Source organism: Nestor notabilis, unplaced genomic scaffold (genome assembly GCF_000696875.1).
Source record: "Nestor notabilis isolate BGI_N333 unplaced genomic scaffold, ASM69687v1 scaffold3387, whole genome shotgun sequence".
Taxonomy (NCBI): Eukaryota; Metazoa; Chordata; class Aves; order Psittaciformes; family Psittacidae; genus Nestor; species Nestor notabilis.
The window spans coordinates 1-17,718 of NW_009936747.1; the positions used below are offsets into that span (position 1 = coordinate 1).

General features: G+C 41.4%; 1 protein-coding gene across 1 annotated transcript in view; it reads left to right on the forward strand.

Annotated features, from left to right (window-relative positions):
- The first annotated feature begins 842 nt into the window (after positions 1-842).
- VWC2 (von Willebrand factor C domain containing 2) overlaps positions 843-17,718 on the forward strand; it is a 53,279-nt gene continuing 36,403 nt past the window's right edge. The window contains exons 1-2 of the mRNA XM_010018476.1: positions 843-1,556; positions 8,195-8,324. Of these exons, the coding sequence (XP_010016778.1) occupies positions 843-1,556; positions 8,195-8,324 (844 nt within the window). The remainder of the gene's footprint in view (positions 1,557-8,194; positions 8,325-17,718) is intronic.

Genomic DNA, 17,718 nt, shown 5'->3' on the forward strand with positions numbered 1-17,718 from the left:
GCCTTCGCTCATTGCGGCCGGAGGAGTAGTGTACGTATTTTGGGTTGGTTTTCTCGATTTCGTGTGCCGCGGTTTAAGGACGGGAGCGGGGAGCGGTGCCGAGCTCCTGGAGGTTGTGGGTTAAATGAGCCTCTGCTGCGGAAACTCTCCAAGGCTCCGCTCTGCCTTCAAGACACAGGGAGAAAGGGGTGGTGTGTGCTTGTTTGGGTAGTTCGGAGGAGAGAGAGTCTGGCTTTACGAGATTTAATGTACTTCGTTTTGGTTGTCTTTAACAGAAGTGTGCTCACTGGTAGGTAAATAAAAAAAACCCAAAACAATCCCCAGCCGACAGCAGACTTGAGACTGAATAAGAGGTTAATGAAAACCGCCGTGCATGCAGTCAGCGAATAGGACTCGGGTGATTTTTGTTCCGGACTCTGCTGTGTTTTGGGGAAGCTGTTTAATTCAGCGTGCGTCCTTTTCACGTGTTGTCATTTAGGAGGAAAAATAACCCTCAGATGTTCTGGGTTTTGCATGCACCTGGCTTTGCGAATCCTAACTCCCCAGAGTTCTTCATGGTGCTCTCGTGGAGCTGAAGGCACCCGGTCCGTGCCCAGAGCTCTGCTATTTATAAGACTTGGCAGAGTGGGGGAGGAGGAGGAGGGATGCAACACCAGGCTGTTGTTCGCCTTTTTGCATAAACTACCGAGACAGGTTGCATATTGTTTGAGATGTTGAATCAGTGGAGGGGAAGAAGTGCAGAAGCTGAAGTATTCCTAATCCTTCTCTTCCTAGGGACTGTGGATCTGTGAAGCGCTTCCCTCCGATGTGAATGCAGTGTCCCCTGTGGGATGCAGTAGGTGATGCCCAGTTCTACTGCAATGGCAATTGGAGCTCTCTCTAGTTCTCTTCTCGTAACCTGCTGCCTCATGGTTGCCCTCTGTAGCTCCACCATACCTGTACAAAAACTGGCCAGGGCTCAAGACAAACAGGAGATAAAGGCGAGCCAGGAAAAGAGGGATCACACGTCTGCAAGGGACAGCCAGACAGGCCCGGGGAAAATGAATGAGATCAGCAGGAGCGGGAGGGAGGAGGGAAGCAGGGACTGGAAGAGCAAAGGAAACAGGAACTACTCGAACAAGGAGTCTTGGACTAAGCAAAAGCAGGCTTGGAACAGCCAGGGGACGGGCAGTAAATCCGGGAGCGTTGCAGTGCAAGAGCAAAGGGACGCGGCTCCCGAGGAACCTCAGGTGGCTGAAGATTCGTCTCTCCCAGAAGCTGTTGCGAGTGTCACTCCTGAGCCCCCGGAGGAGTACGCCTACCCGGACTACCGTGGGAAAGGCTGCGTGGATGAGAGCGGCTTCGTATATGCCATTGGGGAGAAGTTTGCGCCGGGCCCCTCTGCCTGCCCCTGCCTGTGCACTGAAGAGGGCCCGCTGTGCATACAGCCCGAGTGCCCCCGGCTGCACCCGCGCTGCATCCAGGTGGACACCACGCAGTGCTGCCCGCAGTGCAAGGAGAGGAAGAACTACTGCGAGTTCCGAGGGAAAACCTACCAGACTCTGGAGGAGTTCATGGTAAGGGCTGAAGCCAAAAGTAATTTTGTGGGTCCTTCTGTCATTTAAAGTGGTGTTACGTTCCTCAGGTGCTTTCTTGTGGGAGTGCTGGCTCTCTTCCCCTCCCCTTTTCATTTCTGTGTTAATACTGCTTCTGCAGTGCTGCAAAATATCCCCCTTAAACATGACCTTTCTTGCTCTGTGGTACTGTGACATTTTTAAATAAGGGGGTTGATCTTCGTTAATTCCTTTGGTATTTACAGTAAAAAGTACTATTTGAAAGGATGCTACTCAGTGGTGATGTGGATTTGATGAAAATTTTCAGCAAGACATTCGTTTCCTTATTTAACTGTTAATTGTGAAACTTCTACCTTGCAGGGGTACAGCAGGGTTTTGTGAGCTGCCTTCTGGTCCGGGTAGTCAGGCTGTGATGGTACCTTTTTTGGAAACAGACATTTCTCTTTTTCTTCTTAACTATTTAAACTGCTCTGCCAAGGTTGCATAATGTTTGCTTTCTGAGAATGACTGTGAGCCATCTTTCTAACACGAGCAATGGTTTGCAATCTGGATTACAGAGATACCGAAGCAAAGGACTTAAAAAGCTTTATGTTTAAGGAAATCCTTTTAGACTAGGGCCTTTTTAGCATTGTTGTGCAAGGTCATTATCATTGAAAATGCAACTTACTAAAGTGTGCTGAGAAGTTTTATGGGTTGCTTGCCTTGCCCTTTTCCCTTTATTATTTTATTGTGGCTGAGATCTGCGAGCAGGCTCTAAGGATTTGCTTGTAAATGACTGCTAGACACAGGGCTGGTCCAAAACCCATTTCTGAACACACCAGAGATTTTTGAGCTGAATATGTTGAGGAGAGTACAAAATCTAGTTCAGGGCTCTGGAAGCTTGAGCCCCTCTTGGGATAGAGAAAATGTGTTTGTGAAGGCTGTAAATAAGTTGCCACCTCTGCTCCCTGTGGTATTTGCCTGGTTTTGGAAACATAATTTTGATTCATAAGGTCTTTTCATGTTCTTCAACTTACTGAAAAATAAATAATTGAAGAAGCAGAATTACCCTCTCCTGAATAAACCGAGGTGTTTCCCTTGCTCTCTTTAGGCAGTAATGTGTAGAGCATTGGTGGATTTGAAAGCATGGCAGGAGGGATCGTATCAGCCTCTCTTCTCCCATGTAACCATCAAGGATTGCATTCACCTCCAGGGTGTCAGTTTTCTACTTTAGGAGGGAGAGGGTACTTTTAACAGTGGCTAGTTGGTGTGACCTTTTCAGAGACAGCATGTGAGATCCTTCTTTTTCCAGCAAAGTTAATTCTGAGGGGTGGCCAAAACAGTGATGGTGCTGCACGTGTTCTTTTGTAGGTAAGTTTTAAAGGCTTCTCCCCACACTTCATTCGCACTCTTCTAACGAGTTGCATTTCTTTGTCTTTTTCTGTAGTGGTGACATATTAATGGCTGTAAAGCAAGCTTAAAATACTCTGTTAAGTGTCTAGTGAGAGAAAACCTTAGAGCTCCCTGTTACATTTGGACATGGCTGGCAGCCTTGGTAAAAAGGGAGTGCTGAACACTGACATTTACAGAGATGTTCTGAAAAGACTTTGGCTTTCAGCTTTCTTTTTAACCTCATTCAGCCTTCAGCCCTTGTGTTGATACCTTCCTGTAGTGAAACATCAATTCCCTTACGGCTTTGTGTTAGGCAGCTTTGAAAACACAAGTGAGAAGGGATGCCTGCTTGGGATGCACAAGGGAAGTTACCACGCAGTTAGGCAGTGGAACTGCAGCCTGTTTATTTTGATGTGTGAGGACCTTGCATTTTACTTGAGGTTCAACACTGATCCCAATATTGTGAGCACAAAACTGTAAAGGTAGCTGTTTGCCTGTGCCACTGCAAGCAGTGGAGATGTCTGGTGAAGTAAGGTACAGATGTTGCCAGATTGCTGCTGCTAAGTGGAAGCCATTGTAAATTCAAGTAATTGTGGTTGGTTTCAAAGGTCATTTTACGATGTTAAAGTTGATGGTCTTGGAGAGGTTACTAATGTGCTATCTCCTGATTAAGGTCAAGGAAGGAGATATAAATGGACAGTGATCTGATTTTTCTCTGTGTCTGCACCTACTGTTTGTGGCAAAGAGTACCAGACATCAAAGAAAAAGGTGATCTCCTAGCTTCTAAGTGGTGCTATTTGCACAAACATTTATGTATAGATATGTAAACATGAACGCAAGTTTGGGAGTTTGTTTATATAAAATTCCGACATGGCTTGACATGGCAAAAAACTGCCCTGACCAGAGCCAGTGCTAACTCAGAAGCTGAGTGTGCCAGAAAATGGGGGGTTTCATGCATTTCTTCTTTGATTCACAGTCCTTCATGCACACTTTGCTTGCGTGTGTGTGTGTATGTATGAACACTTTTTTCTCTTTCCAAAAATGACATGGATGTTGATACAGAAGACAACAGAGGCGTGGGGAAGGATGAGATCTCATAAAGCTGTTTCCATCAGCACCACTCTAGTCCCCTGTGGATATCATGAGGCAGCATGGCAGGGGGACCACAGCATCTGTATGAGTGGAACTGGGAGCAAAAGATTTAGCTGGTGAAATGCAATGAGGATAAAATTCTGCAGCAGAGCTGGAGATTGCTGAGCTCGTGGTCCACTAGACTCTTTCCTATCTTACAGTGAGATTAGAAAATGTAGGCTGACTTACAAAGTTGTGGCCTTCAAGGACCATAAATTATCTTCAGAAGTGTAACGTTTGGGAAAGACCAACGTTTCTGAAAGTTGTTGCTTTGTGTGTCTTTTTTAGAATTTCTCTGCTACCCCAGATGGTGTTTATTTGTGAATAAGTCTGGAAGTCCACAAACCCAAATGGCTTTTGAAACATCTGTGGTAATTTGAAGGCACAGAGAAGTAAAACCAAGGCTGTTGTGTTTATTCTTGTCAGCCTAACCCCATTCATGTTCTCCTAAGTTGCGTAACAAGGAAATACTAATAGGAGTTCCAGCACAATAGCAAATAAATTTGGGATTATGTTTGATTTTATTTTTTTTTTAACTTAGATGCTCAAGGAACCAAATGTAGATTATATATATATATATTTAATTCATATGTTTTGTTGGCTTTGTTTTGGATTCTTTTGTTTTTAATTAAAGTTTGGCATGTGGGCAGGGAGAGCAGAAAGCTCAAATTGCTTCAGACCAGAACTTCAATGAGTGCAAATGATCTGTTGTTTCTTGATTACCACAATTTACACTAAGTTGCTGGATAAACCCACTACCCTTACTAAGCTCCAGTTTTCTTCATGCCCCACTAGTGGGAAATTTACCTGTTTACACAGTGGTGTGTTTGCTTTTTTACAACATCTGCAACCCCATTTATACATCTGCTCATAAACTTCCCTCTAAACAGTTCTAAAGAAGTGTGGGGTTTTTTTTGCCATCTGTACTCTATTTTCTACAGAGTTTATGGCTGCCTAGTGAATACGTAAAACTTCTGTGCCTCTTATTGTCTTCCCATAGTTTTTGCGTAAGCAGAACTATTGATGCTATAGAGTTAATAGCTAAATCTGTAGCCCACAAAGTTGTGGTATCATTAGTCCTCAGAGAGAAGTTGATAGGTGGCATTATTTCCAGTCCAGCCTGGTTATGTCAGATGTGTTAAGCATGAATGCTGCTGGGCTGGTTGTTTCCCAGATGAACAAGTGGGATGCTGGTTGCATTGGCTGCCACTAGAAACTGTGCTGCAGGGAATGTGTTTACGTTATAAGAGTAGAAGAGAGGAAATGAAGAACTAAATGTGTCTTTTCATTCTGATTTATTCAGCTGTTGTTACATATACACAGTCTTACTGTCTCTCTCTCTCTAGTGATGTTTATGTCTCCAACTATCAATCTGCCATTAAGATGAAGAAAGTAGTGGGGTTTTTCTACAGTTCCTGCTACATCCTGATGATATGTAAAAAGTAATGCACTACTGTTCAGTCCAAAAATGAACAGATAAAGGTTGACACTAATACCATTTTAGCAGCCACTGTGGTTCACCTGTGGTACATGCATGAAAAGAGCTTTGTAGAAATAAACACATGGAGATTTTCCTTAACTTTGCTACCGTTACTTGTATTGGTGGGTTGTATGGATGAGAGTACTTACTAAAGGTGTGTATTGCCCTGAAATCCCATGATCTAGTACACAGGAAGGGTATTAATGACTGCAGTATCACATTAACAGTGCACTGCATTCATGAAAGATGTAGTCTTCAGGTGTATGTGCTGTATAGGATGGAAGTGAGTTATTCTGAATCATCGTTATTAGAGATTAGATCAGGGGTTTTTTTCTTGTTCAGTAGTATTTTCAGTGCTTCATGAAATGGCTTCTTGTTCTAAGAATTTTGGCCTTCTGACAGATTTGGAATTCTAGTAAACAAGCTACTTAATTAAAATATGTTTAAATTTACAGATGAGAGATTTTAGGAATAACATCTGTGTGCTGTCTTGTTTCCTGATTATCACCAGATCCTCTAGTTTTCACATCGCTTCTGATATTGAGTGGCATTGCTACTAAGTGGTGTCCTGGGAGAGGGAATATCTGTTGTTGTAGTTACTTGTCTTGTTGAACTCTGATTGGCAAATTTGCATCTTTTTCAAGTCATGGCAAAAAAAAATGGTAAAACTGATTGAAAGCTATAGGTTTGCCTTGTTGAGCCTGAGACTTGGAATTGAATTCTGCTAGCTCTGATCAAGTAGGATGACTTTAAAATAATAATAAGAATAAAATCAGTCCTCCTTAAAAGGCATGCTTTTGTAATTTAGGAAGTATTGTCTGGATATAACTCCAGAGGGGAAGTAGTCTTACTATTGACTTGCTGATAGTTGGAAGCTCAGGTTTGCCAACACTCAAAATGTCATGTGCAGTTCAGGTGGCTACCTGGGCTACCTGAGCTTCTCGACTGAAAACTGCAGCTCTGCAAGCAAATGTGGCACTTTATAAACAATTACAGGACAAAGTTCTTGTCCCAAAGGCTGCAATAAAAATCTGCAGTACTAGGCTGTTGGCCTCCTTGTAGCATTATATGTGGTATATGGTGTGCATGTATATGTTTTGTATGATGTGGTGTTTACCCTAGGCAGAGAAAAGAGAAAACTTGAAGTGAGTAGCTAGCAAAGGAAGCCTTAAATAGTAATAAAAGCACAACACAGCAATAGACCCTATTTAGGCTTTCTAAGCAGAGGGGATGGTGTGAAAGATATGTGAGTGCATAAGCAAAGAGCAGCTCTGGCAGACGGGAAGAGAAGTGGCAAAGCGCGGATGTGCGTTTAGTTGGAGATTATGCTGTGCAGGCATCAGCATGTTTGGACTTTGGAAGTCAGAAGGATGTGAAAGAGACAAGCAACCAAGAGAGTGGATTTGACAAAAGAAATGTGATCGGCTTCTAGAGAAGTAGGGAAAAACCCACCTGATCTGCAAGTTGGACATCTAGATGATTCTTCACAGAGAAATGTTTTTTTAGATCTGAGGTTACCCTGATTTTGTTGCAGAAATGTGACAGGTGGTGGCTTGCATCAGCTGGAATCCGGATTGAAAAAGGGTCCATAAAAAACCAACCTCATCCTTAAGTAAACCAAGAATTTACCCAGATTATAGATTTAGAGGATCACTTAACAGCATTCAGCTGCATTTTCATCCTGCGCTCTAAGAATGGGTGATGATGTGTTTTTTTCGGAGTACAGCAATGAGATTTAAACTATTCCATTTATTGCTCTTCAGCACCCTTGCTTCCCTTTGCCACTAGTTGTGTGATACAAGGACCTCAGTGTATACAGTGTACAGCACCTGTTCAGGAACACTGAAGAGGGCAGCTAGAATTGTACGTATGGCAAATGCAGACATTTGAAAGTCTGCTTTTTACTAAATAGGGCCTTGATGCTGTTTTGTTTGGAATTAATTTCGCTGAAATATGTCATTCAGGTAATTACCTCATGGTACTCCTATTCTGTAGGATTATTCAAAACCAGTAATGTTTCAGTATGTAGAAAGGATGACTTGTATTTTGCTTTACCCCTTTCTCTGAATTGCAGTTTCTCTTCAGAAAGTTGCAAGTATTACAAAAATGGTCCAAATACAACTAACCTAAGGGAAATACCTGAATTCAGAGAGTGGTTTTTTCCTGACTTCTCTTTGGTAATTTTCAATAAAATTCAACTTCCTGCTACTAAAAAGCTTTAAAACCTGGAAAAACTGCAGTAAGTATTTCCATCAAAAGAAGCTTCATATTTCATTTAGCAAAATTTTTCTTCTTTAAATACAGTATTTTTTTCTAAATTATGTTTTGAACCTGTAACAGAATTAAACCAGAATTCAGCTAAGTTATGAATGTAATTTGCTTGAATTATATATTTTTTTTATTATTATTAATTTTTCTGGATTAGAAATGTGGTAGGAAAATTTTTGCTTTGTTAGTCTAAAACATCTAAAGTTTTTGTTCCCAATATCCCTTTGACTTTCCCATTTGTTACACAGGTTCAGAGCAGAACCTGTGTTTTCTTCTGCTGTGGTTCTGTAATTTTGCAGGAGCCCAAGAGCCCAGCTGGGAAGGTAGGCATTGCACACTGCAGAAGCACATGAAGTGAAAGTGTTAAAAGGTGTCTGGATTTGTGTTTCAGGTTTCTCCTTGTGAGAAGTGTCGCTGTGAAGCCAATGGTGAAGTGCTGTGCACTGTCTCAGCTTGCCCCCAGACTGAGTGCGTGGATCCTGTGTATGAGCCCGATCAGTGCTGTCCTATCTGTAAAAATGGTAAGTGATGGCTGTACAATTAGAAAGGGGCTTCTGTCAGAGACATCCATGTTGTGCTGTTCTGGTTTTGAAAATAATGCCAGTATTTTTATTTTTCCACAAATGGAGCTGGAGAAGAGTTGTGTGTGGATGGTATCTTCCTGGTGTGAGGAGGCAGATCTTCCCTTGACTGGGATGGACTTGATTATGACCTACAGGGATTTTTGTTACCCAAGAGACAATTAGGGTATTAATAGCAGTCATTCGTGTGGCTTCTGGGTATAAATTTTGCATGAATTCGTTGTGAACATGTTTGAAATAGTCACACAAAGCAGAAATCGGGGCTCTTCGTGTTATCCACTTTTCAATGTGAGCAGGAAAAGTTACTTTTGTTCTCCCTTCTTATTTGTTCCCCTTTCAGAGATTCTTCTCTTTTTTTTTTCCTTTTTTTTTTTTTAATTTTTTTTCCTGAGGCAAATAAAATGTACCTTACTGAGCTCATTTAATTTTCATAACTAAATGAATTAAACTCCCAAGTTTAATTGAATATTTTTCGTAACTAAATTAGACAGAAAGTCTCTCTACTGCCAGCAAGGGCTTGCATTAGATCAAAGTCTTGGTCTATTTAGAGGAAAAAATTACATGACACACTAGCTCATCGCTTATAAAGAAGAAATGATAATTTATTAATAGAAATGAAAGCTGCAAAATCTCAAATGAAATTATATTTATAATGAAAATAAGACATTCAAAAATATTCAGATAATTTGCAGACATATTATTTCTCCAGAATAGGTAGGTTCTATTACATTAGCTAAACCAAACTGATGAAAATTGTGGAAAAGCTAGGGTAGGAGAGAGTGTACAGCATACGCTTTCCACAAATTCAACAGTAGATGATAAGGGGTAGTTAATTGCATTGGAGGAGTTTCATTTGTATGGGCATAAAAGTAATTGCTTCACATCCCTTAATTGGTTGTTACAGCCCTGAAGGAATTTGTTCTTGGCTGTGCAGCTTAAGGGTGTTCTGCTTTTGGAGAGGAGGACAGGCATTTTTTGAGACGTTTAGGGATAGTTTCTGAGATAGGCTGAATTTAGGAGCTGGTGGTGTGGTAGCTAGCTGGTGCAGAGCATCAGAGCATCCTTTAGCACTTGTTTGATCGCAAGAACTTTCCGGATGTGCTCACAGGCTTTTTGTGTGTGCCACGCTCTGCTGCAGTTCCCCAGGTCAGAGCAGCACTTGGCAGGCAAAAGGTCTGTTTTCAGTATTGGGGATGGAGTTACAGACATAATGCATTAAATCTCTGTAGTCTTTCCCACTTTCTTCAGCAGTGTTAACACTGAATTAATCCAGTGGAGCTCTATTGAGTTTTCATGGGTGCACGTTCTCCCACAAGCATCAGCATAATGTGCTGTGATGGCCATCTCCGAGTGGTGGCTTTTGCCTTTGGATTAAGGTGGTATGTCAGTGCGGGGCTTGGCTTGGCTGTTTGCATGGATCCCCTGACATGTTTCCCAGAAATGGAGCTTTTGTTAAAAAAACTGTACATAAAACATGCCTTAATTGTGAGGAGGCTGCCTTCTCTGAGTGCTAATGCTGAATTTTCCTAGTTCTGCCTGCAAGAAAAGGCTGGTCTTCTCCTGAGTGTCTGAATTCCAAGCATTACTTGCATATTCCTTGGCTATAACCACAAGCTGGCATCCCTGACCCAGTTTCAGACCAAGGTGACCAGAGCTGTCTGTTTCCAGTGAGCTGTACTGTCACTTCTCTGCATGTCAGAGAACCAAGAGTGGCTTTCCTTGTTAGCTTTTAGACGAGGAAAAAGGCCATTAACAATAACAACAAAACCAGTATAGCTCAGAAGAAGCTCAACTTTTCTGGTTCAGCGGTATCACAAAGAAATTTCTGAGGAATCCTCTCCATCTGGGGAGTGCATTAAAAAAAAAAAAACAGACCAGGCTGTTTGCTTTCAGAGCTTATTTTTAAGTATGGGACACGTGCAGTTTGCAGGGAACTTCAGTGAATTGCTGAATGTTTTAATTAGATTGGTGTAAAAACCTACTGAGCAGGAAAATCTAGCCAGCCTCATCCCCTCGTTTTCAAGCCTGCTGGAACAAATGTCCTGTGAATGTGAGTTGGGGAAATAATCACCGCATTGTGCTTCAGGGTTGACTGTCGCAGCAATGACATCAACATCATGTTAGTGACCCAAAAGAGCTTGGGTGATGTATAGGGAGCTCAGCCGCACAACCTGCGCAGTGGGAAAGGTGGAGCTGTGGAGAGTGTACAAGTGAGGTGGCTGCTGTCCTGATTTGCATCCTGCCCTTGGTAGAGCAGGAAGGGGCAGGCAGTGAAGTCTGGGTTCTCTACGTTTACTAACATTTGTGTGTTAAAAATGCACGCAGTCCAACTCTGTTTTCCCTCCCTTTCCTGGCACATCATAATATGTAACAGTTTCCTGACTTAAGTGGCCTGTGGATTGCTGGCAGCGAACCAAGAGAGTGAGAGCTAAGCAACTGCATCTGTCACTGGTAATACCACATACAAATGCCTGATTAAGAATTATGGAAATCTAGTGAAAGCCTTCCATTATTAGAAATTGAGGAATTCAGCCTCTTGGCAGGTGTGAGACACTATGCGTTATCCCTTGTGGGAAGGAGGGGGGTTAACTGATTCCCCCAAATTGATTCCACAAACATACTGGCAACCTTTCAGGTGAGGGACGGATAGGTAACTGCACATCGGGCCTATACAACCGTGCACTAGTGTAGGTACAGACTTACTTTGAATGTAAGAAGTAGTGAATGGAAAACGTGCAGAGCAAAGAACAGCCTTATGTGTAGGATTTGATAATATTCTATATCACATCCCAGCTTCCAAGGAGGAGCCCAGATACCTCCGTAGCTGAAGATGTTGTTTTCTTCTTTGTGGGTGGACACAGACAGTACTTTGAGGAAGTATCTGTCTGAAAAGTAGCATATAGAAGGGATAAAAGGTGACATAACGCTGAGAAAATCTTGGGGTGGGGTGAATTTTCCTGCTTTTTATGTCTTAAGTCACTACAGCTAAGGGAGCTGGTTTGTGTTTATCTTATATACATGCCCTGTAGGGAAGCAGGGTGGAGATGGAGGGCTTTCTTCTTGTGTGAGTTGACATGTTGAGCTTCATGCTTTTGGTAACCAACAGCAGCAGCAACAAGAAAAAACATCCAGAAAGTTAAATCTTACTTCAGAGAGTTGCATTAAGTAGCAGGTGCCCAATTCAGACCTCCATCCTACTTTACAGTATTAGCAGTGTATACTTCTGCCGTGAAAGCTGTCCCTCTTAACAGCAATATTGGTAAGCCTAGAATTGGGTACAGACATTTCTACAGTTTGTATGGAATGAAGGGTAAAGATAATGGTCATACAATTACCTTTCCATTCCGGGGGGCTAAGGCTGGGCAGTTGCCACTGATGCATTTGAGGCTGTGGGAAGGGGGTGGGGTTAATACTGGAAGTGAATTACCTTGCTAGATTAAATTCCCTTGGTTATCTGTTCCACTTCTATTTCCAGTATTAGAGCCCTAATACATGTACACAGCTGAATGCTGCTTTGCCTGAAGCATGAAGCCATAGAGCAGTCATCGGAGTCAGGGGTGGCTCTGCTTGTGATAGTGTCATTGCGGGAAGGATGAGATTAAACCTGCAGCCCACATGGAGCCTGGAGGGGGAGGCATGGTTCTAGACCAAAAAACATTTTGTTCTAAGGTCTCTGAGGGATTTTAATTTCATTATATGGCTGAAAGATTGCCCTGGATAAGATGAAGCTGATCCTGGTGCCTTCTTAGCATTTATCTATCTGTGCATCAGGGTTGGTATGTCTACAGCAGGTAGAGATGAACTGTCAGCGAAGGATCATAGCTGTGTATAGAAGTCCTGATGCCCAGGGAGTCGTGTGTTTTCTCAGGGCTGTAGTGTTCACAGATGCCTTGTCTGTTCTCACTGGCCATGCACTAGGGAGACTTTACTCTGGATGCAGTCATCTCGGGTGCCTTAGGTGGGGTGAGTCAGGATATCGTTTCATCTTTAGATTCATAGTTACAATTGAAATACATGTGTCATGGTTGAAATGGTTGCTGCTAGTGAGGTGCAGGTCTAACATGATGTGACCTGAGCGGGTAAATGGTTGTGGTTTTCTATACCTGTACTGAGGGGTTGACTCATTGAAACTTGCTTTAGTATCTTAATGTACAATTACAATGTTTAGGAATGAGGCGACTTGAGAGTGCCCCTCACGTGGGGACCTACATCTGCACGAAGGAGATCTCAGGGGGGCCAAAGGCTCCCAGACTACTGGCCCCTTTTGCAACTGTACAATGGGACTTTGCTTCATTGCAGGACTCCACTCTATTAAAAAATGGTGCTGGTAGAGGCAGTACCATACCGCCTGTGAACTGCTGTCCCTCTAAAATCCAGGTGGAGAGAGGGTGTGTTGGGCCAAGGGTCCTGTCTGGCAGAAACAAGGCTGAAGGATGCTTATTCTGGGCAGAGAAAGGGAAGCTGCACCTTGGCAGCTCTCATCTGAGCTGGCTGTTTGCTCTTCCCTGCAGCCCCAGCTTTCCTCAAGCACCTTGGAGAATCTGACCTGTAAAATTTAATGTCCTTCTGCAGTGTGTTTAAATAAAATATGATTTGCCCTCGACCGTATATGCCTCAATCTCAGCTATGAAGAAAGTACCATAATGCTGTCCAGGTAGAGGTCAAGGCAGGACTATTGCAAACATCAGGAGTTTAGTTGCTGTGAAATAAATAAACAAGTGCCTTTGATTGTCCTCTATTCCTCCTTTTATTTTCATTTTAAATACCTTTTTCAGTCATGTTTTGGCAACTATATATGGCAAAGAAGACCCAGAAGTTTTAAAGCCTGAGAGTGGTTCTTCAGCCTCCATTAAGGAAGGGGTCAAATCAGGTGGTTACGGTGGTCACTTCTAGGTGTAAAATACAGGAATCATAAAACTATTGTAAAATCTAGTTTATAAGATTGAAACAGAATTGATAAGAAAAAAAGGAATTTACAATAAAAAATAATAATCTAATGAACAAGAAATCCTTTCAGACTAATCCCATTTCCACCCATACTGTGTGTGCCAATGTGATTTGTTCCCTTCTGATGTGTTTAGCTCCGGCATTTGAATGCCTGTGTTTGCAGTGTAGTATTTGTTCCATGTTTCCGTGTGCATGAGTCACTTACTTAGAAAAAAATCTGCATAAAACTCCCGCTTAATAGACTTTATTTCACAACATGATTTATAATATTGGACTGTTAACCAGGAAATATTAATGTTTCAGGGGGATTGAATGTTTCAGGGGGAAAAACATGATCAAAGTTGCATTAAAAGTTGTATCTGATTAGAATTGCCTACTGAATGTGCAGGTAGGTTGAAAAACTGTAGCAAGTATTTTGGCAGCTCTTTATTGAAAACAAAGAAATACCAGACTTGCTTCTTTTTGGCTGCATTGAGTATTTAAAGTGTCTTCCAAATCTGGTAGATGAAGTCAATGAACAACTTGGAGTAGTTTTTGTTTTGGTTTCTGCTGTTGATGAAGTTGAGAGGAAGTTCAGTCTGTGTCACCTTAACTCAAGGATTCTTTAATCCCATTTCACCTCTCTGCTCACCTCTCTCATTTTCTCTCTCTGCTCTGGGAAAGCTGGTGGCTACACAAGCTACATGTGCTTCCTATGCAGAAATCACAGAATTTTCTTCTTACGACGTTTTTTCCACTTAGATCAGAACCTGTTTAAGTGTGCGTGGATTATAACTGCAAACTGGGCTGAGCAAAAGCTTGTGCCAAAACCACGTAGGCCTTGTCGTTTCCAGCTCACATACATGTGCATGCATGCGTACAGCTGTGAGATCCAATGTTGACTTGGTATTTTCATGTTGAGTTGGCTAAGTAGTAGCAGGTGTTATTTCCTCAGAGGGTATTTATTTAGTTTACAAGTTATGTTGACTTCCAGGATCAGTTTTTTTTCTACTGATAGGAAGCTGTCAGAGGATGAGAAGGATCTATCTGAAGACATGGCAGAAGTATCCAGTTATAGTGAGCCTAAATTTTGGTTACCAGGACAAATCTATTTATATAGTATATATGTATTTATTGCATATACATATATACTTCTTCTTTTTTTATTGGGTTTTCTTTTCTTTCCCACCAAGAAGCCAAAGTGCTTTCACTTGGGACTTCTGCAGTCAAAAGGCAGCAGTAAGCAGTAAGTGTCCTCCCTGAGTGCATAGCATCCTATCATTTTGCTCAAACTTATGAGGGCAATCAGAAGTTATACTGGTGTTCAGTATTTAAAGTAATACTTTAGACTTAAATAGGAGGATGTAGAAGAGCCTATTAAAAATATAAAAATAGTGTATCCTATAAGCTTTCCAGAACTCACTTTGCAATATTTTTTCATTACAGGCTGCTACAGTGAGCCTGAGAAGTATTTCTTCGGCAAGCAGTTTTTCTCCTCTTCCGTGATAATGCAGGCTTAAGTCATATATCACAACTGAATTCTGCTGTATCAGTCACTTTCATAGCAACTGCTTGCAGGGGGTATCACTTTAGTGTGCGTTGAAGCACAAGTTGGTGATGATGTGCCCCAAACAGTTGTTTAGCAGTGATGGAACCGGGTGACGGTGGGAAACAAGCTGCCAGCTCCTTGTGATGTAGTCACAACTTCAGTGTGTCATGGCTCCTGGGATCTTAAAAGATGTTTTGCTTCAGCTCCAGGAGCAGAAAGATGAAAATTCTCTCTTGTGCTCACAGAAAAAAAAAAGAGAAACTGTGAAATCTGTGGATGGGGGGAGAAGAATAACTTTTCTGGCAACTTTCATGGTTTTTTTTTTTAAAGAAAACAAGAAAAAAACAAAAACCACACACACACAGAAAATAAAAAAATGTGTCACGTACCTTATGCTGTTCGCCAAGGCAATTTCACATATTCTGCCATCCTGTGTAGTCCTGGATGCTGGTTCTCGTTCAGACAGGAAAGTGCCTTCATGCTAATATCCACCAGAGTATTTGAGTAAACAGTGTGCTATTGCTTAATTTGTCTTTCCTGGCAGCTTCTCTTTTACATAGAGATGCATTTCGGGATTTGCTCATTTTGTAGTAAAACAGCTAACCAGTGCTCCTCAAAATGAAGTAATCATTTGCTTTGCGTTTGTTTTGGTTTTTAAGTTCTTCATAGAAGATTTTTTTATTTTGTATTGCAGTTTTAGTTACACACGGATATGGAGATAGGTGAGATGTTAAAAAAGAAGTGAAAATAATCGTGGAGCTCATGTTGTCCCCCTTCCTCCTCCACATGCTGCCCCCAGTGTTCATTCTTTGCAGTTCAAAGAAAGTTCAGAAAAATAACATGAAGGCAGTTGAAGTTTTTCCGTTGTCTAGTCGTGTTCTTTATGCTGTGTTCATTAGAGAAAGTATCCTCGGTGTTAATTTTATTCCCCCATTCTGCTATTTAAGGTTTATTTTAATTTTGTATTGTCACAAATTGAAATTATGGCAAAGATTTGGGTGGCATTTAAGATTCCAAGGTCTGAAATACTTGTCAAGTGCATCTCACTGTATGCAATATCCTTGGAATAATATTCCCTTTGAGTAGAATTTGGTTCTAGCTATTTGGTTAAATTATGAGCTCTTAAATTCTGAAGCCCTGTGATGCTCCAGACAGAGTTATCATAGGTTAATGCACTATCCAGTGTTAGCTGAGCCACTGTCACTGTCCACTTAAGTTCTCAGTTGTATTCTTTGCAGATAATCCTGTTTGCCAATAGAAACTATTTACTATCTACGTGCTAAAGCAGTACAGTAGTAGGACTGTGTGGCTGATTAGTATTTTGTAGTGTGATCAAAAGGAATAATGAAGATAGATAAATACCTTGTGTGTTTTGCTTTACATTGGTTTGGTTTTTTTTTTTTCCATTGCTATTCCATTGTGTGAATGAGGCATCCAAGAGTTTGCTTGGCTTTGAGGGAAGGTGGAGATTTATACTAAAGTATTGTGGTATGTTAGTATATCCCTCCAATAATACTAACAGTATCCCTCTGATGATAAATGATGTATTCAAAATCTCCTTTAAGTTCTAAGTGCAGTGTAATTTTTCTCTGCTTATTTTTCACAGGAAGCTCAGGTTTAGGCATTAAGGAAGATGTGAATTAATCCAGGTAACTTACTGATTGATGGGAACAGGGAATTGGCTGATTTCATTAAACTTCATTTCTTGACGCTGCTCTTCTATGGTTTGTACTTTGCAACCACAATGGCCTTTCCATGCAGTGCAGGATTGCTAATGCAAGATCTGCCTTAACTCGTCGTTACTCTTCATTCTCTGGGTTATGTGTTAGGTCTCACATTAGCATGACAGTAATTGCAGAAGTTTTCCTCCAGTCCTATTTGAACTGTATTTGATGAAGAAGAGGAAAACCTGTTTCCTTTCCTGATATCAGTTTGACTAGGGGCTAACTTGTACTCCTCTGGCAGTTCTGGAGGGTTCTGGGGGAAGGAGAGTCAGGTTCTTAGAAGAGAGGCTAAAAGCCTCTAGTGTTTTTTATTAATATTTGTTAAATGGTAGTGCTTGTTTTTCTTGTCGCTTTAAGTGGTATCTTACTGTTTCAAACTACTGCACAGGGGAACTCCCCTATGCTGTCTGCTGTGAGAGTTCTGAATTAAGGCCCTGACCATTACCTTTGCCCAGCAGGTAAAGCATCTTTATCAGCTGGAGATTCAAGTCCTTTCCTAATTTAAAACCTTGATCTTTAAATTGGAAGCAGCTTTTATTTCGTGAACCTTTGGATTGCTTCCATGGGGGTAATTATCCATGCAGTTTTGCTTCATTGAGCATGTTCAGCTGTGCAGCAGTGATTAAAAAAGAAAAAAACCCAAACCAAACCAACCAAACAAAAAACCCAGCAGTTTTTAAGTAATTCCTTACCTTCACAGTTACCAGAATGATTAGCATTCCGAAGCTGACAGTCAACCAAAAACTTCTCTGTTTTCATTTAGGAAAACCCTATAATTTCAGTTGGGTTTTGTTTGGGATTTGGTTTGTTGTTTTGGCTTTTTTTGGTTGGTCGTGGGGTTTTTTGGTTGGGGTTGGTTTTTTTTTTTGTTGTTGTTTTTTGTTGATTTTATTGTTTTGTTTTTTTAAACTGCCTGCAGTTGTGCTAGTTAAATTTTCCTTTGAGTAATGGCTTCCTACTGGAAAACATCACTTTCTTCTAAATGCCTTGTTCTTTTGCTGAGTCTTCAGCTTTGTTTGCTTGTTTCTGTGCCAGTAGCCCTTGGATGGAGAAGCCAGTTATAAAGCTGCATGCGTAAATCCAACTAACCTCGCAGTCCCGTAGATCATGGGCATTTTTATCTTGCATAATTTCT